Raw genomic sequence first — 24041 nt, forward strand, 5'->3', positions numbered from 1 at the left:
ATTAGCTATTCATGTATAGCAAATAATGAAGATGAGCGCGAACATCGGATGGTCGGCCGCAGAAGAAGTACTGAAGAAACAGCTGCCGCCGTGGCGCGGCGCGCACCGCGAGCGAACGGAGCTCTTGCACGGACACACTGAGAGCAGATAATACTCGTATATTTCAGATTATTATTTTTTCCTCTTGGAGTGAAGGAATAACGATTATGAATAATTGTGAAACTCTTGTTGGCCCGCTACTGTTCTTCCTAATAAAACGATTCGTTGTTAAACTGGAGATAGTTGCAACTAAAGACACCGAAGAAAGTCAAACTTAGGACTTCTACTAGATCCTATGATTCTGTAATAACATTATTGCAGTTGAAGAACGCGAGAGATGCTGCATCAAGCCGTGTAGCGCGACGCCACGCTTTTATAACTGCTTAACATTAACTATTTTATGATGGCACTAGGTCGTGTGAACTAAAAACTTATTGATGTTTAATATTTATGCCACACTATGTACCTATTTATAATAGTTAGTAAAATATACTGTTTATTTAAATTGATCTTTTGGGTTTGATAAAACCCACAGAATAGTTGCTGACGTTGTTTCAAAACCTCAACATATTTGCTTTTGGAACAATGAATCTGATATTTAATCAGTCGACTACAATTTGCTTATTCATTTGTTTAAATGTTGGTATTTCATTTGTTGTTCCCTAAGCCACAATAAAAACACATATAACTTAACAATTGTATTTCCGTATAATTGTGTCATGGAACAAACCACAAAAAGGGTTAAACAGCGTTCGGAAACAGCTATTTAGTGGATAGGTAATGAATCATCAACTCTATATCAGGCTAGCGATGTCAGGCTTTCATTAAAATCTTTCGTTTCCGTATTATATGAACGTAGACTCTGAATACTAATGCACGTAGGATTGCACAACTTTATATTAATTTACTCGAAGAGTTTGCGATGCTCTCTCTGATTTATTTGTATTCATTACCGGAGATAGGCATGCCCCGGTTATTATAAAGATTGCGGTCAGTTGCAAAGGGACTTATTTATCATACAGATAGAAAAATGTTTCTGTTTATGGTTACGTGATTGGTAAATAACCAAATAGTAGGGTTATATCATATTGTTGCTATGTTTTTGTGCTTGCTGTTTAAAATTTGTAAGAATGGCGTGCAATATCCGATTTTTAGTTTTATAGTTATCATCTAACATTCGTTGAAAACAAATATTCTTAATAACTTTCAAACTCACCATCAATATTTTTTTTGTTGCATAGTTATAATTATCACGGTCATAATTATATGATAAAATGAATGAATAAAATTGTCTGAAATTTGCTTACAAAGTGTTTGATATTAAATAGAATAGATATTAAATATGATAAGAAAACTTCACAATACTTATCAACCTGTTTGCTACTTGTAACGATTACCGTATTTATGCCGGTAGGGATTAAGTAAAATAATTATTGATTATAGCAACAAAGTTTATAGCCTAAAACATAGTTTTCTTAAAAAAAAAAACAGTTTTCAAAAGATATGTGACTTCTTTTTCTTTTGCAACTTGTTAAAGGCAACTATTCCGTCGTGCATGACTTTCAAGTAGCTTCAACCATTGACACAGCGCACGCAACTTCTTCAACTTCTTTTTACATATTTCATGGCTGCTCTACTCCTATTAATCGTAGAGTAACACAATTTTTTTTAAATCCAACTTGTGGTTACAGATATGAGTTCATTGATAAAAATTTCGACGTAGCATTCTGATAGTGGTTAGGGATTATTAAAAAAGTTATTTTTTTTTTCATATCACTTTCGCACAACGATTCCATGTTAAAATATATACCCATATAGTTTTACTAATAACTAAATATGGATATCGTTAAAAACAATTTTGGTTTCTATGACTTTCATAAATTCTCTTTGTACAATGCCGCGAGTGTTTTGTTTATTTTACGTAACTATGTTGAGTACCACAATAGAGACAGGTGTAGTTCTACGATTCTTCGACTGTAAAATTGACGCTCAGTTATAAAAGCTGCGATGGCAAATTTTAATTAGTTGCAACAGTTTGATAAAAGTTGTTCATTTTTGAGGTGGTGTTTGGACAGATAGTGAGAAGCAGTGCGGATCCAATTAAAAGCAGAGTCTACTTCCTATTGAAAGGTCGTTCGAAGCACGTAATGTTTGCGGAATACTCTGATGACGTCGTTGCGTAGGGTTGTCTCGCATTAGAATATATCTATACTTATATTATAAAGCTTGTTACTTTGTTTGCTTGAACGCGCTAATCTCAGGAAGTACTGGTCCGATTTGAAAAAATATTTCAGTGTTAGATAGCCCATTTATCGAAAAAGGCTAGATGGGCAATAGGAGCACCAATGAACAATGTTTCAAAAAGGGGGTCTTTTAAGATTAACTAACTTTACCATATTTTTTCTAAAACAACTCTTATTTGCGAAGTTATATGGTAGGTATTAATCATTATCGAAATAAACATCTAAACCGTGACAAGTAATCGATTTTACGTAAATGTGTTCTTTACTGCATTTAATTTTGTAAAGTCTTAAGAGAGTTATAACAAAACTAAGCGAAGAAATTCCGTAGTGAATTTCAGTATTGCAGTTATAAGATATATAGATACATATACAGACTTAGTGTATTTTGCATGTATCTACACATTACCACTTCAACAGTACACAACATATCGCAAAAACAAATCAGCAGTTGCAATCGTGAATCTAATACTATTTCAAATAAAAATGTAGACTTGTCTTCTTGAAACATGAAGCACTGTCCCGGGGTGTTAAGTAATTGTATGCGGTGTTCCAACCCTAGTAGTTTCCACCGCGCATGCATTCATTTTTAATTCGATACGTCGAAGTTTGGCACAAAGCGTGCGCTTGCGACGTGCGGTGAATAGTCGCATCAATCTCTTATTTACATTTATATTTGTTTTTCTTTTAATAGTTATTCTGAATAATGTATGATATATTCACTATTATTATCAATTATAATATGTACTTTGAGACCCATCTTGCTACCACTCAGAAGAAAGGTACTTACATGTTTTATCAATCAAACAATATAACCTACTTACAAATCAGTAGTAAGAGATCCAACCGAAAAAAAACTAATAATCACCTATTTTAAAGCACTTTTTTATCAGATAAAATAGATCTTCCTACATGATGCACAGTTAAACTGACTTATATTTCATGGAGATTAACTAAGCTTTGAAAATAAATGTGCACCAATATTCTGATAGCAAAAACCTGGTTAATTAATATCTTCCTAGAACTAGTTTCTAGGAGACTTCAATTCGATTTTGCTCTTACAATTTAGCAACATAAAACTCAAAGCCCGAAAAACGCGTTAATTTTCCTGAGGCAGTATTTCCCCGGAGTGTAGGTTTCCAATCGGCACTAGCGGGTCAGTCGAGAGTCAATGAAAAGCGGTAAAGTGGTGCTGCGGCGCTGATTAAAGCCTGAAGCAATCGCCCCGGAAAGTATTTATAGGTACACCTGTTCGTTAGCGGCGCAAGTCCCGGCCAACTCCTTGATTAGGCGCCGACGGGCGTTACTTCTCTTCTACAACAAATAAAAGATTTTTCCCCTGCACGCCAATTGAAGAATCTTGTAAGACAAAAGAATGCCGAGATATAAGTTCGATTTCAAATTATAATTAAATGTTGTAGCACGTAAGCCACATTTTATTTTGCTTTCAAATATCGAAATAGTTCGTCCGCAACATTATTACAGAAATGTCCGCCGTAAAGGAATCCAATCTCATGTAGTTGTTAGACTGGCAGATTTATGGTCCGCTTTGCTTTAGGTACGTCGCGTAGGCTTTGGTAAGGAGTTGATTTTGCATGTGAATGGGTCTGTATGCGGTGCACGCGTAGTGCGTGCGCGCCGCGCCGCGCCTCGCCCCGCGCGCCATCGCAACCCCGGTCACGGAAGCCCTTAATAACATCACGTTTGATGCGCCTCTATTATTATATTTTCATCTTCAGTCGGTCCCATGACAGCGAGCTGTGGCGCGTACCTAATATAACATCCTACAACGTTGAATTTTTACGTGTTTAAATCTTAGTATTCTGATTCATCTCAGAGTTGGTAGATTGTACGAAGCAAGATCTTTTAGATTTTTTATTTAGTAGGCTTTTTGTGTGGGTCATGTTCAACATTAAATAAATATTTGTTATATTTTTTATTCAATTCGGTCAATATTATTACCACGCCACCCGATGTCATCCCTCCACAGCAGGCATGTAATTTCCTACACCCTTATTTCTTAACTTGTCTAAGTTTTGGGAACTGGTTCTATTGGATTCAGGAAACGTGCTGAAAAAGTGTATTATGTTTTGGAAGTAGCCCGTTATGCCCTCTCATCACCGTCAAAGTTTCTAACTCATGGTGACAGTATTTTTTATCTCTCGCGTAAACGGGACAAGCGTGTACCCAACACAAGTAAGACTCTGTGCATACTGTAGGCAGATCACGTTTCACGAAAGAAGACGCTTACCTGAAAGTTTTCCTACCCCTTAGCACATTAACCAACCGACGAAGCTTGGCTTTAACTGGCTCCGTACTACTAATACCTGAAGCTTCATTAATGCTTTCAATGTAATTAAATTTATCCTCATAAAAGAGAAGTGTGAATTGTTGATAAACTCGTTTCCTTGAGTCAGTGTTCCAATGAGTTTCATTGATTTTTCCTTGCCGATTGCTTAGCAACAATTTTCTCTTACGTTGCGCATTAGGTTGCCATATGTATGAGATGTTGTTACTGAAATATCTTACGCGCAATATTTAAGTACTAAGTCTGAAGACAAATTGCATAAATTATGCTTTTTATTGCACCACTGGATTCTTTTCACTAAATATCAATTATATTGGAAACTAACCTAGGAATTATAAATAACGTTCAGCATCTGGTCGAATCTAAAAAATCCATTGGCGTTAAAGTCTATTGTTAAATATTAAAAGCAATATTTTATGCCAATGCATTGTGCGTGTTCACAAAATTCACGTTTTTTTATAGAACCAATTACTTTCTATAAATGATTAAGTGTTATTGGTTCTGTCACCGAACAATTAATGAATTATTTTGTTGTGTATACCTCTTCTAAAAACTTTTTCATAGTTGTGAATTTTTTTAGAGTACCTATGTTTATTTTTATAACTCACATGTTGTTTAAAACTATCGTGAAACGTTAGAAACAGTGACGGGTCCTGACAATTAATCGGGTCTTGGTGAAGTTCATTAAAATCGTGTGAGTACAGTTGTTTTAATGTTCAATAGCTAATTTTAACTTGTTTAATTTTAACATGTCTAGATAATTTCTATAGATGTAACATAAATGATGATATTCTTTTAATACTGAATATAAAAATTGACTAGATTGACAGAAAAATGGACTTGTAATATTTTCGTTTCAATACATAATATGAAAGAAAATGTTGACAAATGATTACATTCTATATTTACGTCGCAAAATGATAATGTACTCGCACAAAATGCTAACAGACAAATAACTTATCTCAACATTTTCCAGTGGCGGAGCTCAGCATTACGTCTATTGTGTTCGAGTAAAGGAATCTCGTATTTGCATCCGACCGTGCCCGGAACGAAAGGGAGCCCAAGAACGTACGGCACGAGACGAAAAAGTAATTTTTCATAAGCATCGAGTCTGGTTTTCAATAACATGCCAACTGAGTGCCGACGCAGGTTACAATTCTGTGCATACTTGCAATAATATTAATGGATCGTGTATTGACTCTAAATATGTTTGAGTGAATTAATGACTTACGAGTATGAGCTGTGAAATACCTATATATCAGAAAGACGTAAGTAATGACCTAAAAATCCGCCGAGAACTTGTGTCACGTTCATATAACATAAGGAATTCGAAGGTTCTTGCGCTAGTCACTAAAACTCAGAGACCCGGAACAAATTTGATTAGATACCACATAAATATTGAGATGTGTAGTAATATCTTCAGAACGATATCGCTCGCAAACACAACTAAGAAACTGACTGCGGTATTCTGTTTTTGTGCTATATCTTTTTTTTGCAAGTCCATTATTCATACTAAGGTTTTACGTACAATCAACATAACATCTAAAATAAATTGTCATCATGGAAATACTTATAAATAAATCCCAACCCCGTAAAATCGCGAGTATTCTGCACTCAATGCACCTGGTTGACAGAAGGAAGTAAATTATAGGCGAGTTATTTGCGAGGTGAGAGCGACCCTTGGCGAGGGTCGAGCACGGCGGCGCGCGGCGGCGCGAACCGCAGACGCCGAGTTCGTTACGAACGCTCCACTGACTCCGCGAGTGACACCGAAGCCTCTCCACAACCAAATATCACTCGCAAAAAAATGTATTAAATAAAAATACATACCTTTTCAACTTCTCAACGAGATCGCGAGGACATGAAATTGCAATGTCATCGTTCACATCTCAGCAAATTATTGTACCTGTACACACTTATCCGTTTCAAAGAACTTTTCGTGTATCCACGTATGTCAGAAGTTTGCTCGTGGATGAATGTTATATAAAAACACAACGACTGTATTTATCGTTTGTGTATGTATGTATTTGTCCACCTTTATGAGTAAAAAAGTCGTATACTGGTGGACATAAAATATATAGATGTTTGTGATAGGTAACATTTATGGTAGCTGTTAGACAGGAGGGCGTTTATCTCGCGAGTCCCCTCGCGTTACGTAACAAGCTGATCGCACCGTCACCGATGTCCGCCGCGGTATTGATACGATCGACATTGATATTTAACTTTCCGTCACGTCACGTCAGCTAATTCTCATTTCCAACAAAAACGGCCGGAAATTGGATATAAGGATCTGCGCGCTCGGATCCGGCTACGTGACGTTTGTCGAACACGTCACTACACTATGTGGTAATTTCCGCTCTATGCTCGTGGAAAATTACTTTAGCCGAATGAAATTTCCGATAGCATAAAATAAAACGATTAAAAATATTAGATAGCATGCTCAGGATAAACCTTCAAATCGTTTTTAAAATCAATTTTAACGTCGCGATAAGACAATTTCCTAGAGGTAATATCACGATTTAAAAACAATATACCCGACTGTGGCAACCATTTTTCAAGAGGTTATTTATATTTTTTCGAGAAAGGTGTTGTTTTATTCATTGAGATGCTCGTTAGCGAGTGATATCACATCACTCGCTAAGTCATCGTTCCTTCTGTGCTTCCTTATATTATCTCTTTTTAGTACATATTTCGCGAATTATAATTATTTATTATTCTTTCAGTGTTATTAACCTTTTACACAAAATGGTAGGCAATATACATACATATATTTGCACTCCACGATAATAAATGTAACATAGTAATTACAACCTAAACGCTGAACACAGTTACATATGTTCGAATACGAATGAATGCAATATTACCGCATGTAAAAGTAATGTATTGTTATTGTTTGGCCACAGAGCCGCGCGGACGCGGACGCGGCGTGACAGCGGTGTCACAATCGTGACGTCACGTCACGCCTCGCGCCTCGTACTCGCCATGTCGATGAACACGTCACATATGTAACGTGACATCTGGAAATAGTATTGCTTTATTTAATTCTGCCATCTGTCACTGTAGTTTTCACAACTTATTTGTTGTTGTAACGCAAATAAGAGCCTGAATTACATTATCGAGTGTTCTCACAACATCCCTTTCACAATCAAATTGTATCTTATAATCGATCTAGAGAGATGGCATTGTTTGCTCAACAGCTCCGGTCGTAGCAACTACTACGAGCTCGAAGTCATATGAACGTTGCAAATCGTAGGCTAATCCTATTTGTTTAAGTGTTGTCCTTATTATATTTGTTGTTTGCGTTGGTTGGAGATATACCTGTTTTATGAGCGGCTCGGAATACAAACAACATTCGTCTGCATGTGAATATAATATAGAATACTATTGAACTATCTTTGTTTGTAATATGCTTGATTTACATGAACCTATTTCAAAATCTTTTACATTTAACACAAACACTGCTTGTAAGCGTTAATTTAAAAATCCGTTGTCAAAAAACACAGGGCTAAAGTTAGAAAATGGCAAACAGAGCTTTTGGCACGAATAGGCCTTTATGCCTAAATAGGTAAATACGTGTCCTGTTTGTTTATTGAGTCATCGAACAACTGCCGAAAGGCGATGTGAAATACTGAATGAGCAAAGCGATACGCTCGTAGCGAATTCGTAGCAAGTTCGTAGCTGGCCGTTCGTAGCGTTCGTAGGACGCACAGTGAGCGCCGATGTTTGTCTACCTATTAATATTAGTCAAACAGAACAGGTTTCCCAGATTACCATAATTTGCTTCGATGCATTTGAATAATGAGAACGTGTTCCCTCAGTTCCTCAATTCGGCCTTTGTATGTCTATCGGAGTTGTTCAGTTGTGAAACGTATTATCACTTGATATAATATTGGATAAAGGTATAGTATCGGTTTGTTAAGATCTGGGTATGTTACCCAGTTATCGTCGCAAGATAAGTTTCCTAGTATAAGACGAGGATCGAAAAACTCGTATAAACCTGTTTACTTTTAATAACTAAAAACTACTTAACCGAAGAAAATTATTAAATGAAAAACAATATGAATTATGAGTGAAGAGTATGTTGCTTTACCGAAAATGGATTTCTTAAAAAAATATACCTATATTGCTATGTAACTATATATCATTTCATGAAGTGAGCACTTTATTGTTCATCATTGAAACTTGGAACAGTAAAATTGATGACCTCACCGCAATCTGCTGAACTCTTTCAGACAACCATTACTAGTTAGCTTGATGTGTCATTATTGTATAAAACTTTGTTGGCAAAACACTTTCGTATAAAGATTAAAGATTAGGTGGTTTCATAAGTAGGTCACTACAGTGTCGTTGAAAAATGAGTATAAGTTAGATATTCATTTCTCGAAACTAAAAAAAAATAATCTTTCTTTGTTGACGTTAATGTTAGAATTAGGACAGTTTATATGTACTCTGTATAAATACAGTTATTATAATAAAAAAAACATCGAACAATATTTAATAAGCCCCTTGAAATAGAGTTCGACATACATATCCGGCACAAAATATTACCAAAATTATAATACATACATGTATTCATAAAAGTGCGACTGGATATGTTATATTATAATAATTTCAATTTGAGCAGGTCTCGTGACTGGTGTGTAGTAAGGACGGGTTGGAAGGAAGGGGTTATTGTGATATTGCGGCGTCTCATATTGCCGGCGAGATTTATGTGCGGGCACCGGGCGCGTGCCGGCTCCGGCCCGAGACCGGCGACGATCGCGACACGACTCTACCCGACTCTACCCCATATTCGATTAAGGCAGCAACCCACAGCGGCACACGGAGGTTACGCACGTATGTGAATCTTCTCACACAAGAAAATATTTGTGATCATTGCCACTGTATCTGATGGACACAGAGCTCATCTTTTGCCATTGTACATGTTATGTTCCTGTGTAAAGATAGACGCACGTCGACAAACAAATGAAACTAAGCAGATACCGAGCGCCCCGTGCATTGCGTGCGCTTCAGTGAGTTTGCACCTTAACACATGAACATTTGAGTTTCCTTATCCCACATTAATAAGAGGCTGTAAAACATTTCGCGGAGACAGATTGAGTGAAGGCTTTCGTGGTACACCATATAACGTTTACTGCGTTTATCGCTGTAAGCTGTTAACTGAACTCTTACATGTGTAATTTATTTATTAACCTACAAGATTTGTTTAAGCTTGAATAATATGGCGATTTGTGTAAGAGATTGTAAGTATTCGTGTTTTCTACATAAACGGTATAAAGTACTGAATACTTAATTTCATAATATATCTAAATACCTTTCGCAGTAATATTTGTCGATGTAAAATAAATATGTGCGTTATACATTTTGTTACGTGATGAAGAAGCTAGCGGAACTAAATTTAAATACATAAAATAACTGTTTCACAAAAACTACAAAAAGTGGAGTATTTTCGATTTAGTATCGAGTTCTCACTAGTCTAATAATTCGATTTAAATAAAACAGTTCCAAACTCATTTGTAGAACCAAAAACTAAGAACCTTAACAAATGGGTACTAAACATTACATTATTGCAGTGTTCAGTTGGCAGCCACTGCGACTGTATAATTCAAACTAAAAACTCAATTTGAATTCTATGTAAACAAGTTTGTGGATTCCCAAACATATTCACATAAAATCGTAATAAGCAAACTTTATCAATAGACTCACAGACTATTATTGGAAACTACAGACTTTTAAAGTCGTTATTGTGTTCGATGAACAAAAAATATTGTCCATTAATTAAGACGTAGCGACAGATATAGCTCAAGTATTGGAAAATTGAAAAGTTCCAGAAGTGGGCTCGATCATATTATTATCACGAACACAAGCGGCTTTTGTATTCCTTACCGCGTAATTATACCGCGTATAATTTCGGGTATATTCGGGTCAAAAGATCATTCAGGTCTAAGAGTCAAAGATCGTCCTTTAACTTAAACTCCAAGTTGAACTTCGTTGATAAACAAAATATAAACGGGAGTGAGTAATATCGATGTACCGAATAAAAGTTTAATTGCGAAAGTTGTTTATAGTACGCAGACGGCAAGGCGACTCTTGCGAGATGGTCCCCGGACCCCACGTTGTAGTCTGTCAGACAATTACTAACAGTTCCTTAACTTGCTTATTCAATTCCGTCTCAATAACTATCGATTTCATCGTGTAGGAAGCGACGAAACTGTTTTAGTTAAAACGTTTGCTGAATCAGAGTGGGATTGGTTGTAGACTAATAATATTTGTATATCGTAAAACATGTTTTTAAATAACATTTAGTCAAACCATTCTCAAATAATCCGTGAATTATCTTGTTTCATTATTATTAAAAAGAAGCAAAAACTCAAGTGCTTTATGTACTCGTTTACAGCCCTTGTCACCCTAAAGCAGGGTGTGAAATTAATTTGGGTCCTATGCCAATTTTAATAAATTAATCAACGTGTTTATAAAATTCAATTAATATTAATCAATGTGTTAATAGTAAAATAGGCTTTCATGTATCATTGCCACTTTAACTTTTACTAAGGATTAAATGTAAAGTTCCATTTTTCCATGGTAGTGTCCAACGTTTTTTATTTAAGTTTTTATTTTATTGCCCATAAAGTTTAATATAAACTTATTGAAATAACTTATTAAGATATAAACTTAATAAGTTATTTAACTTATTAGTTTAACTTAATAGGTAAGTTAAACTAATTTTCAAGGAAACCGTCAGATAAATGATAGTATTTTATTGGGTCACTAAAATGTTAGACAGGTTTTTTTCGAAAGTATGGGAGTAATCCTTGCGAAGATTACCGGTGGAACCGTGAATCAAGGCAATGAAATCTGTGCAGATTTATGTGTGGCGGTGCGTTACCGGGCGCAGGCTCCGCACCCGCACCGCGCCGCGCCGCGCTCGCACCGCGCCCGTGCCGCCGCCGCACGCCGCCGCTGTGGAATCCCGCTCCGGGTTTATCTTGTTTACGGCAGCGGGCGCGGCCGCCGCCAGCCGTGTCGTCGCGTCTGCCCACAAGCAATATCGCGCCCGCCGACATGTTGTGCACGTTGAAAACTTGCCACTTTGTTATCCTTGTTTATTTGACACTATCTATTTGCTAGCTTCATCATAGACTAAAGAGTTTCTTTTATACTTTTCTTTTATATTCCTACCTTAAATGGAATCTGTTTGTGTAACAAATCGTTGATATTAACACAGTCTAACTCAGCTACATCTAAGAAAACATAAAGGTAAACTATGTAATCTAATGATATCCAAGAATATGGCATCGACAACAGATACTGAACTAAATAAACGAACGGTCCTTGTTTAGCAGTAACTGCGTTAGCGGTCGCATTACGCTAATGTTTATTTCCAACATGAAGCTTATCTAGTCTTCTCAAACGGCACTAAAATTGTTGGTTGCAAGGTAGTTAACCCTTGCGCGGGCCGGGCGAGCGCGAGCGAGGGGCGCGGGTCGCGGTCGCCGTAAGCCCCGCAATAGATAAAACAGTGATAGAACATGCACCGCGCCGCCGGTATGAATAATTCATTAGTTTCAGTTGCCACTTTTGTTGGTATCGGTGGATTTTCAGCGCTTCACACCGTCAAAAATATGCGTTGGGGTCTGGTTATTGTTAGACTCTACTCTTTACCGTCTCGTTCATTTTAAATGTGTCGTATCGTGGAGAGACGTTTTATGAATTATTTACAGAATAATAAATTTCAGCTTATGCAAAAGCTTGTTTAGGCGGCTGTTTATACATATTTTAAATATAGTGTTTTGATTTCATCTTTGATTCTAGGAGCTTTATTTTTGTTGTTGTTTCTTTTGCTTTAGAATTACAAAATTAGGGTAGATTTTGTTTAGGAAAAAATATCCATAAACCGCCATTCTTGGACAGGTATATAAATATAAGTCAATATTAAAAGCTGTTAGCGAGTCCTGGCGAGGCGTCGCTTCGCGCGGCCGTCTACTCTAACCACCCCTGTGAATCCCGTTATAATTTACGATCATCCCAAAAATCCCGGGATTATTTTTATTCGATAACGATAAAGGTGCCGCTGAGGGTTACCTTTATTATCACTCAGAGTGGGACGACTCTTTAACAACTTTACACATGTAGTACCGTTAAAATGACCTCTTTCTGCATTGTCGTGGAATGCTATTCTGAGCTGTTTTATAGTTCTGAATGAATGTGATGGTGAAAATCTTAGCCTTAGTGGTGTTGGTATAGTTTAGGAATACTTTTACTATTCTTCTTTTATAATACTTACTGTGTCAGTAGGTAAGTTGCAAATTGAAATTTGGTTCGTAGTCTGTTAAGAGCTGTGTCGAGATGCATTCAGGATGTGTTCAAGACAGTGTTTCAAGATTGTTTGTTTTAATATAGTTTGATTAAGATTGATATTTTGAGATAAATATTCCGTAGGGATTCTTTTAGAGCAAACTTCATAAAAATATGAATAAGTGAACCCTTTTTAAATTAAATTACATGTATCGTCGGATACTCGAGCCACGTTGGCGATCGAGACGGCTCGGGGCGTAGGATTAGATGCGGCCGAAAGTGATCCGTTATAATTTGGAGGGTGGACAGTGACGGCTGGTACGCACAGATTAGCCCCTTCGATAAACAATAGCATTAGTATGCGAGGACGCGCTGACCGCCGATCAGCCCAGCCGTGCTCGGATTAATTTGCCTCCTGAAAATTATGGAGGCTCTATGTAGACCGAAACGATCACCGACCCGGAGAATATTGCTTTGTTTTCACTTGTACGCCCCGTGAATTTGTCTTCAATCAGGGTGTGCCTTTAGTGCGGGATATAATAGGATTTGCTTTGGCTTATCATTATTTGTGTATGTGTTGAGATTAAGTCGACTTTCGTTACTGATACTTATACGTTAACGATTTAAATAATTGTATATCCTTACGACAGTATTTTATGATACATGACAAAATAGTTTCCAGCTGTTGTAGTTGTATTGGTGAATTTGTCAACGAACTGTCTGATTAACACGGATTATGAGGTATACTCCTGTGAGAGGCGGATGAACAAACGAATAGACAGCGGAGCCTTAGTAATAGGTTAAATAGTAATATGGTTTCGTTTTCACCCTTTGGGTACGGAGTTCCTAATTTTATGAGATACCGTCACTGTTTCCGCAGTTAACTAGGTTTAAATGTCTTTAAATATAAACAAATCCATTTAATTAGTTGATAATAATCTAAGGATAACATTTTGCTTGTAAAGAGCGTGAGAAGCGTGATATACGATATTCCTTAAGATTTGAGAAGTAAACCATAACTTGCATCAAATGAGTTGCGAATGAGAAACACGGGTCATACTTGTCTTACACTAACTAGCAATCACCTGGACAGCTCACTACCCCAAACAACCGGAGAAATAACCATCTTATCAGAACAAACTTACCTGTTTTGTACTTAGCTCCAACAAGAAACAAAACACTCAGGATTCAGCAACACAATTAAGAAAGAAAACAACATAACTACTCCATTCGTAAACCTCGAAGTGGAAGCCAATGAAAAGCGAACCTCTTAATTTGGGGTGCTTTTAGTGAATGGCAATAAGCGTTAATTTTATTTGTACGCCCTGCGATATCCGGTTTCGACGGAAGCACACGCCTACTGCGCCGCCGCTAAGTAATGAGGCTACTGTTACAAACACTGCACTCTAGATGAAAGGCAATAAATTATCACTCGATGCACATTGCATTTTGAGCTTTAAACCCAAGAGAATAGAGTTAATTCTCAATTGATACAAGGAGCGACCTGTCGCGGTATCAGCTGACTATTTTATAATTGAAAATCGACAAGATTCATTTTGTGATGGCTTAATTCAATGAAGGAAGGAAAAAGTTTAATCTCCTTCTTATATTAATTAGTGTAATAGATTTTTTTCTTATCATAGATTTCGTCTTACAGGTAAAGACAATTTAATTTGATAGTGGTTTTAATATTGGATGTTTTAAATTAAATAATAATCAAGTATTCTAGCCTTCTAAGATTATAAAGAGAAACTGTGGCTGTTGTAATAAATCCATTGTTATGCTCCATTATAATTTGAGATCTGGGCTTGTTATTGTAGGACGAGTTGGCCGGACCGAGATGTAGAGGAGCCGAGCGTCGAGCTCGACGATATTATTTGGAAAATGTTTGTGCTTTCTCTGCGCTTGTCCAGAGACATGCTTCTATAAATGAGCGTGAAACAGTTTGAAGAATTCATTAAAAGAATATTTTCGTAAAATGTCCCTCTTCTAAGCACTCAAGTTTGGGCTGTGCGTATCACAAACAAAGTATCAGTATTCATAAAGTGTAAGTATGTTGGCGCGTAGACAATTTACAAACTTGAACAACTTAAAGCCTTATAAATCAAAAGCTAATTTGGTGCTGGATTTGGAAGTCGAAAGCGATGCGTACGGTAATGTGTTCTTTATATCAAAAACACATTTAAAAGAAGTTAGATTGGCTTACACAAGTTGGCGTTCGTCCATACGTAGTTGGAGCCTTTTCGGCGCCTCAAAGCCGGCCCTAATCTTCAAAGATTCGCCGCAGATTGTTTGCAAGCATTTTGGTCCATCAAAATATGACGGGGGAAACTTTCTCTTCGTAAATTATTTTGACACTTACAGCGGTTTTATAGCTATAAAACATTAGAGTTTATACGAAAAATTCGTCTGTTTGTTGTTATTTACAAAATATCAATTTAATTTCATCGTCATTATCGAAAGTTCTTATATAAGTTTACTAATAAGGGTGCTAGTTGGATATATAAATTATTAAAAGATCAGTATTTAAAACAAGCTTTATTTAGTTTGTTATCTACTCACTCTCAGCATCGTTACGTGTGGTTACGTCGCACCGTTACAATCGTCCGTCTCGTACACTGACCTTATGAACATTCATTACACACTCTGTTATTAAAAACACACTCAGTGGCTTTTGCTTAATGAATATATTTACAACATTTCTATCTATGTGGCGTTATCTTATATATAGCAATTTGGCAACATGATAACGGTAACATTTACATAATATAGGTATGATACTACGTATAAACTAGGTGTAGGTAATTGACAGAAGAAGTTTGGATTTGTTAAAGACCAATGGTGTAAATTATATCTAAATCAGCATTACATTCAAATAAAGTACAAATCCAAATATTTTCTTTAGAAAATACCCGAAGGTATTGAAATCTAAATATAATAGTAGCACAAAATATATGTTCGTGCAATTTTTATAAGTTTTATTCACGCATCACAAGATTACTTTACCTCAATTTTGGAAATATAGTCGAGGGCAGGCAGGAGTTACGTTAGGAATACAGATGGCTACGCTACTACGGCACGATACAGGAAACTATATAATATGTATAATTTTGTAATTTTGAAATGTCGTCAATTCAATTAAAGTTTTATCACAGCGAATATGAGGTTTACATAAGCACAACAAATAATAAAACTTTAAATATCCTCTAAAGACACAATTTTATAATTCATTCAGTCTTACTCTATCTAATTCTTATATTCTTAGTTTATATTAAAATCAATAACTATGATAATAGTGCACTTTGTATTATATATTAATAATAATATGTGTGCAGTGAATTTGTTTATTACATACGTTCACGGCTGAGCAGACTTAGCGCGCTGTCACTCGCGAAAATAAATGTTTGTCGACACGGATCAATTCTGCTAAACCGTGAATTATATTAGTTCGAGGAACTGTCGTACATACAATTTTTAGTTCATATAATTAACAACAACTCTTACAGTAATTACGAATATTTGGTTATGAAACCTAAACCTCTTAAACTATGGTACCATTATAACGACGGCGATGTGACTACGTTTTTAAATTTTGTTTTTATTCTAGTTTACCTGCTTCCAAGGACAATAAATTCATAAGTGTTACTAAAGTAGGTATGTGTTATTTTTTATGTAACGGGTATCTGTTTGATCTTTGGTCAAAGCTCTAAGCTCAGTTACGATAACTTCGATTTCAATTCGGCATCGGCTGGTTGTCGAATACATATTGTTTTTAGTATTTTAATATTCAATTAAATGCGTCCTTTATATTAATATCAAGGGAGGAGTATAATAAAAACCGGATTCAATGCAACCTTATACACAAAAAATATAAAAATATGAATGAATATGTGGAATTAATATAGTTCTCGGACTAGTAACAATGTTGAACGTACAGAAGTTAATAGCATCGCTAATGTGGGGCCTAAAACAAATTAGTAAATAGCTTCAACGTTTAAAAGCTCTGAAATGAGTCTCGTGTAAAGCCGAGTATCGATTAAATTGGTTTTGATGTTAGAATATCCCAACACTAGGCAGACATGTTTCATGTGTGCGAAAGACATAAATTCAGTAACGCTACATGAATAAAGGACCGACATTACAATATTTATGAGCTTATTGCTATTATTTAAATATAAGTACCGTAAAATGTTGCAAAATAATCCGGTTTTTATTTAAATGTGATATAATTACGGCTATACATAAAAGCTCGTTGTACGCTGCCTCTAAAATATTTTTCAGCTATTAAACACAAATTATTACGGTAGAACATTAAACTACTACATAAATAAACATGTTTATTAACTTGTTCTGACGTCATTATATTAAATGGCGTGAGGATGGGAGCGATATAAAACAATTTCCTTTTAATTTGCACTGTATCGGTCGAGCCAAGCTCGGGCAACGCTACACCGCTACACATTGTTCACCCTCGATCACAACTGTGTAACGGTTGTGGACAAATAATAATGGGTTAACAGAATTAAAAATAATACGGCACCGTGATTATTGGGAGTACTACCCACATGGAACTTCTCCGCCAGTCAGCGTCACCTAAAACAAAAATTGAAATTAGTTATCTAGTAAAGTTCTGGTAATTCTAGTTGTTATTAATTTGATACAAACAGTCCCTATGTGTCGTTTTAATTTTCTCTTTCCATTTCCATATAAACGTGTTTACTTTTTGTATTTTGAAAAATTAATAAAAATAAAACTCCATGAAAACACAAATATTTTGGACTAATAATGTGTATGGCATTGTGTTTTAGTAATATGTTAAAATAAAAAAGGCTAAAACGAATTCGCTATTCGTAACAACTTTTAATGAACTGCGGTTAAGGAGGATAAATCTTTCTAAAGAAACGGATCTAATATAATTCCTAAATGAAATCGGACACTGACTACACTCTATTGCAGTGTAGAGAACTAAGGAACAGTCTCAGAAAGTTTCTGGTGAAGTAGATGTAGGGTTATTGTAAGATACAGTTAGCAACCGAGATGGTCAAGTTTATGCGATGAAGACTTAATCCTGTTTATACAGAACTTGGTTCCACACTTTACAATGAGGTGAGGAGTTGACTTGTTTATGTCTATATAGTAAAAATGTATGTAAATAAGTTTTTTGGATAGAACGTAACATTTAGCTCACCTGTAACCTGCGAAGCTCCTCCGACCCAGTTGAGGTGCGTCTTCCCACCGCCTTCATCTGTTTTCTGCTTTCCCTTATCGATTTCGTTGAGGTTCGACTGATACTTAGTACCTGCGTCAAAAATAAAATATAAGTTCAAAGATCGCTAAGAGGCGAAAATGTTTTGATCACCCTAAAAAGTTTATAAAGGAAAAACGACAAAGTAAACTGATTGGGCAAAGGATTCAATATGGCAAGGGACGGGCCGTCGGCGGGCGGTCGGCTAACAGTTATTGAAAAGTTGCGCAATATTGTCGAGTAGCCGGAGCCAGCCGTAAATTCGTAATGGTTGCAAAAAATAAAACAGTAGCGAGCCCGACGTGGACGACGCGCCGTCGGCCGCGCCACGCGCAAAAACAACCAGCCGCAAAACTTACACTCGTGCCGTCGCAGCCCCTAAATGGGATTTTCAAGTTCGCGCGAACATGTTCAAATGATATCGTTCAGCTCACAGATATTGTAATACCATACACAGTTATTGATATCTTTTTGATATAAACTCACTTTGCCGCTTTTCATCCTAAGCTATTCGAGCGCATTATGTATAGAAAGTCGATTCTCATTTTGAATTTATCGTGTTAACAAAGCTTATTAAGAGTTTGCAACAAGGAAGGAGGGTGAACACTTGTCTGTAATAGGTTGGCGCAAGATGTTGTCCGGCGGCAGCGTGGCCGGGAAAATGCCCAACTTCCCAATAACGGCGGAGTAATGACGCGAGCCAAACAACTTACGACACCAAGATATTACAATGCATACAGACGGTACATCGATGCTTCTAACGTAATGACTAACAACCAACCGTCGACTATAAATATACACGATACTAAAACTTAATAGACGTAAACCATACTGCTTTTTATAGCTCCAAAGAGTTATCTATTGTAAATAAATAAACCATAAAAGTAAATTGGAAGTCTTGGATGAGTGTTGAAATAACATTTTATTGTTTTTAAATCATTACCAATTATTAAGTTCTTCGTATAAAAATGATAACTGTATTTTCAGAAAAAAATGTATTATACTACACTAGATTATTACACTTAATATATTACACTTTCCGCACGGAAGTATAATTCAAATAATACATTTCTGTCAGGAAGAGACTTTTTAAGTGCGTGTAAAAAAATCCGTAATAATCAAACTCCACGATAGTAATCAAGTTATGATGTTGTGTAGACACCTATTCCTTACACCTATTAACTTAACATAAACCGATTTTAGAATAATTTTACAACGGCCGAATAATAGCCGCACTTCATAAAATATTTTGTTTATAAACGATTTGGTTATGGTTTATGAGGGTTCATAACATTCGGAGCCAGTTAACAAACTACCGGCTGGCGACAAGCAGATCGTCGTAATACTTTACGGTCTATAAACAAATATAACGGCCACTAATAATAACTGAAACAGCAGCATACAATGAAAACAAACTGAACGATCTCGTGGGGGATACAACTCGTAAAGGTGATATTATCTCTTAATAAACGAAATCGCCGACATAAAAATGTTGTTTCAATGCATTATTGGTATTGATATCAGATATTGATAAACTCATTCGACCACGACGTTGCGAGGTGTAATTAATTACTCTCCGGGCATACGCACTACACACACTTGCTGGTACGTATACATAGTTAGCTATCACACTCGTGAAAGCTCTCTGTGATGTGAACTTGGTGATTCAGTTCAATATAATTGAGATCAGACCTCAGCTGATTGCAAAATATACATGAAAGTTTATTGTACCTTTGTCTGTGAGCGGAGTGTCACGGCGAGGTGGCCTGGAGGGCGGTGGCAAGGTGACAGCGCGAGGATCAGGCGTCGTGGTCGGCGGCGACGACGCTGCGCATTAACAGCCAGTTATTAATACAGACCAATATGTTACAACATGCAATTTATTGCGTTCATGTACTTACTGTACAAGCGGATGGTGCCGTCTGACTCTCCCCTTGGGTTCTTAGCTATGCACTTGTAGGTTCCATAGTCCTCTGTGTTAATATTCCTAATTAGAAGACGCATGTGGGTCTTATATGCAGGTACTCCTACTGTGTTTTCCATGTGGTATTTCGGACTTTCGTGAATCATGTGCCCGTCGTCTCGAGTCCAGTAATTTAAAGATGTGGGGTGGGCCTCCGTGAAGCATTCTAGAGTCACGTTGTAGTACAGTGGTGCACCGACCAGTTGGTGAGGGATCCATAACATCGGTGGAACTGTTAAGAAAAAATATTTAAATTAAAAAGCTCACTTGTTAATGTCTGCTATTAAAATAGTTTATTCTGTGCGACTCACAATCAACGCTGACTTTAACTCGTTTCGACACAGTTGGCGGTACACCGTTGCTAGCGATGCACAAATAAGCACCCATGTCCAATCTTGAAATTCTTGCCATTTCCAGAACCTCGCCTTCCCATTCAGACACTAAAAGTAAACGATAGAAAAGTCAGAACAAAAAACTAAAGCTAAAATCTATATCGATTATGAACTTATTCGATGTGTCACCGGAATGGCCCTTGCTGATGGAGATTTTTGAGTTGTCGTCCCGTTTCCACTTGATGGTGGGCTTAGGAGAGCCATTAGCGCGGCACGTCAGCGTGACGTTGGCGCCCTCTCGCACGATAACGTCGCTCGAGCTCAATGAGTCGTCGATCGTCGGCGGCACTATAAACAAACATTAATACCACTAGACAACCAGTTATTTTCATTAGCGTTTAACTGACGTAATTGTTTGTTTATTTATTTTCAGTTATGTAGATTGTAAGCAAGTTATCATTTTATATTACTAATAACAAAAACAGACACAGCTGTTTGGAGCGGAGCTCGAGTTTTCCTTTTGGAACCCGACGCAAATAGTTGGGTTTTTTAAGTTTGACGTGTCTGTCTGTGGCATTGTAGCTCACAAACAGATTGAGCGATATCGATATAAGGCACACTGAAATAGAACATTGATGAAATAAAATGTTTCATCATGTTGGTGATTGTTTGGGGGTTTTACGACTAACCGACAACATGTAGGTATCCGAACTGTGTCTTGGCGGTGACGGTGTTGATCTGGCACATGTAGCGGCCGCGGTCCTCCTCGCGCACGTCGCTGATGTGCAGGAACCAGGTGCGGTGCTTGTCGTGCGTCACGCTCACGCGGGGGTTGCGCGTGATCACGTGGTTGTGCACCGTCAGAATCGCTGACTGCTCGAAATGCATCCACGCCACCTGTTTAAAAATAATAGTTAAGATATACTCCCGTGGTTAAGTCTTTAATAGATATTGGCTTGCGATACGGGAAGCCGGTTATGGCGAGAGCTTGTATAATATAAACTGTTTAAAAATACTGTTCAATATTATTGTTTCTGGGTATACATAAATAATGTTTAATATTACACAGGCTACATTTTCAAACTTCGGTTAAGGTCTTCAGTACATTATCAAAAGTTTCCATTAAATAAATTAGTTGTAGGTAAAGCTTTTGATACTAATTGTTTTCAAATAAATATTTAGTCATCATTTGCTACATTTCTTGATTTGAAAACGAGACGATGTTAATATTAGACTCCCCTAAATAAGCGCCTACCTTCAGAAAATGTAAAACGTCGAAACTAGGGTGTGGAGTACGCCTCAATGATTTCCAATCGCTCTCCCAATTGGACGAGTGACGTAACGGAAATTAAAGACCTCTCCGAGAACATATTTTTTTTATAAATAAATGTACCGAGTTTATGTCAAAAATAATTCACCTGTCACCAAGTGCGTAATACAGGTTTATTTCGTTTATTACGCGTTTATTTATTTTAATATTCGATCTTTTTGTGAAATATTTATTAACCTTAAAAGTAAAATTAATTTTTTTTCCAAACAGTAAAATGAAAATTTCGAAGAATAAAGGTACAACGAAAAGTCTTGCAAAATTTTAATACCTGTAAGAAAAAATTACCTTCATGTTTTTTAATGACATGACCGGGTTAATATTCTGGACTAATCATAAGCTAATTACTGTATCAACTTAAACGTGTCGTCACCTCTATACCATTAAGAGGATAAATTCATTACGGCTCTCTCTAGGAATAGGCGATAGGCTAACTATCTTATCTACCCACCTCCTTCCAATAATAAATCTTGTAAACATTATCAGGTATGGTAATTCATTTTTACCAGATTTTTTTTTATCATTGAGGTTTTTTTACGTTCTAACAATATACATTCCTGAATACTTTAAGTAAGTAGACATAAATTGAGCTCGGAGACTCTATTCAGGTGGTAACACCTTGAACAAAAAGGTTTTGGTTAGTTGATTCATTGTGTATTTGAACTGAGAATGTGGCCAGCATGTTGCGTTTGGCGCGTGACGTCTAGTGTGCGCGGCGTCTCCGCGACATCTGTGTAATTGCTCGGAGCTGCCATCGCGTCCTCGCTTCGCACCAATTTCCAAGGCATTAAGCGCTTAAAATGCATTTTACCGAGATTGTTATACTCGCTACGAGCAATCGCCAGTTGTAATCTCCCCCAAGAAGAAAAAAGATATAATTCGCTCGAACATGCCATTAATTTAGTAGAGACTATTATAATTTTTCAATTAGTCTGTGGAATACTTAATCCGGCGCCGCTCATATAAAAAATGGCGTTGTTTTTAAAATTCTCTTCTAGCTTGAAGTAAACAATTTCCGTAAAAGGCAATCTACAACTGAGAATATTTATTGAGAGACAGCGCGCTTAAACTTCTGAGCGCTCCACAACTTTTAACAATCCACGATTAAGGGACATTTTCGAATATTTTTAAACTCCTATAGAAACTACACGTACACCATTAATTAAACTACGGTAATAACAAGAAAAATTAAGTCGAGTAAAGTGGTTTCTGAGCTTTAAAAGTTCGACGTGCATTCTTTATCTCTTAATCCTTTAAGTTTGAATCATGGGTAGTTCTTATTATCAAGATCGAGAAGGCAATATACGAGAAGTTTGGGAGCTAAAACTCGTGCCGGGTCACATCTTACCTATCTTAAGTGATGCGGCTCTCAGCCGCTGTCTAATTTATAATGGACTTGAGCAAACTTCGCCCATTTTATTATGCAATGGGACGGTAACCCCTCTAATGACGGCGACCTGACTTGTCGGCGTAACCTGGAGCTCAAGGATATTAAACAGGCTTAGTTATATTTCCAGCGATTTATATGAAGTTTATTTTATTCAAAATATTTAAGTACGATTGTATAGCTAGCTATTTTTCAAAGACTTGTCTATTTGACATGAATAACTACAAATGTATTTAAAAAAGTAGGTAGCATAAAATGTGTATTTTTTTCTAGTAGCAATAATGAGGCGGTATGTAACGCAGGCGGCAGCGACGACGGCGACGGTAGATGTAAATCTGATCTGCGTAATTGTGGCCGGCGTCTAATCTAATCACGACGGTGTGTCCCTCTGCACCGCACTGATTGAATTACGAGCCGCAGCCCGTCGAGTCGCGCCGCCGACGCGCGACGCCGCGCACTGCTGTCGCCGGCTGGATGGACAGTTTTTCAAGTAATTTGGCCACATCGATATTCTTATGAACTACATTAATATTAAATCATTCAAACCGTTAAACGTGAATCTGCCATAACGTACATCTACTCGAAACCAAAGATTAAGGTCGTTATCTTAAAACCGTTATAACGCCAAGAGATATTGCTCAAAGTTCTCTTTTACTGTTCGAACAATTAAGATAAAATTAAATAGGAATCAAAATTTTATAAGCGGTCTGAAGATAAGCGTTGAGTGTTGAACTTAACAAAGTTCGGCAATCGTAGGCGAGGCCTCGCCGCCAGCCGCCCGCTCCAGCTACAACCAGTTACAACGCAAACGCTTTGGAGTTCGTTGAAATTATACTTTTCATACACCATCTTCATTTAACAAAAATATTGAAGCAAACGTAATATTAATTTCATCTTAGTAAGTA

The 24041-nt window shown here is 36.8% G+C and overlaps 1 protein-coding gene across 1 annotated transcript in view; it reads right to left on the reverse strand.

Moving 5' to 3' along the window:
• Positions 1 to 15893: 15893 nt before the first annotated feature.
• Positions 15894 to 24041, reverse strand: part of LOC113496528 (lachesin-like) — a 63812-nt gene continuing 55664 nt past the window's right edge. The window contains exons 3-9 of the mRNA XM_026875772.1: positions 21112 to 21319; positions 20612 to 20770; positions 20402 to 20530; positions 20029 to 20322; positions 19859 to 19954; positions 18071 to 18181; positions 15894 to 17475 (exon numbers count right to left, since the gene is read on the reverse strand). Of these exons, the coding sequence (XP_026731573.1) occupies positions 17405 to 17475; positions 18071 to 18181; positions 19859 to 19954; positions 20029 to 20322; positions 20402 to 20530; positions 20612 to 20770; positions 21112 to 21319 (1068 nt within the window). The 3' untranslated portion in view covers positions 15894 to 17404. The remainder of the gene's footprint in view (positions 17476 to 18070; positions 18182 to 19858; positions 19955 to 20028; positions 20323 to 20401; positions 20531 to 20611; positions 20771 to 21111; positions 21320 to 24041) is intronic.

Source organism: Trichoplusia ni, chromosome 8, assembly GCF_003590095.1.
Source record: "Trichoplusia ni isolate ovarian cell line Hi5 chromosome 8, tn1, whole genome shotgun sequence".
Taxonomy (NCBI): Eukaryota; Metazoa; Arthropoda; class Insecta; order Lepidoptera; family Noctuidae; genus Trichoplusia; species Trichoplusia ni.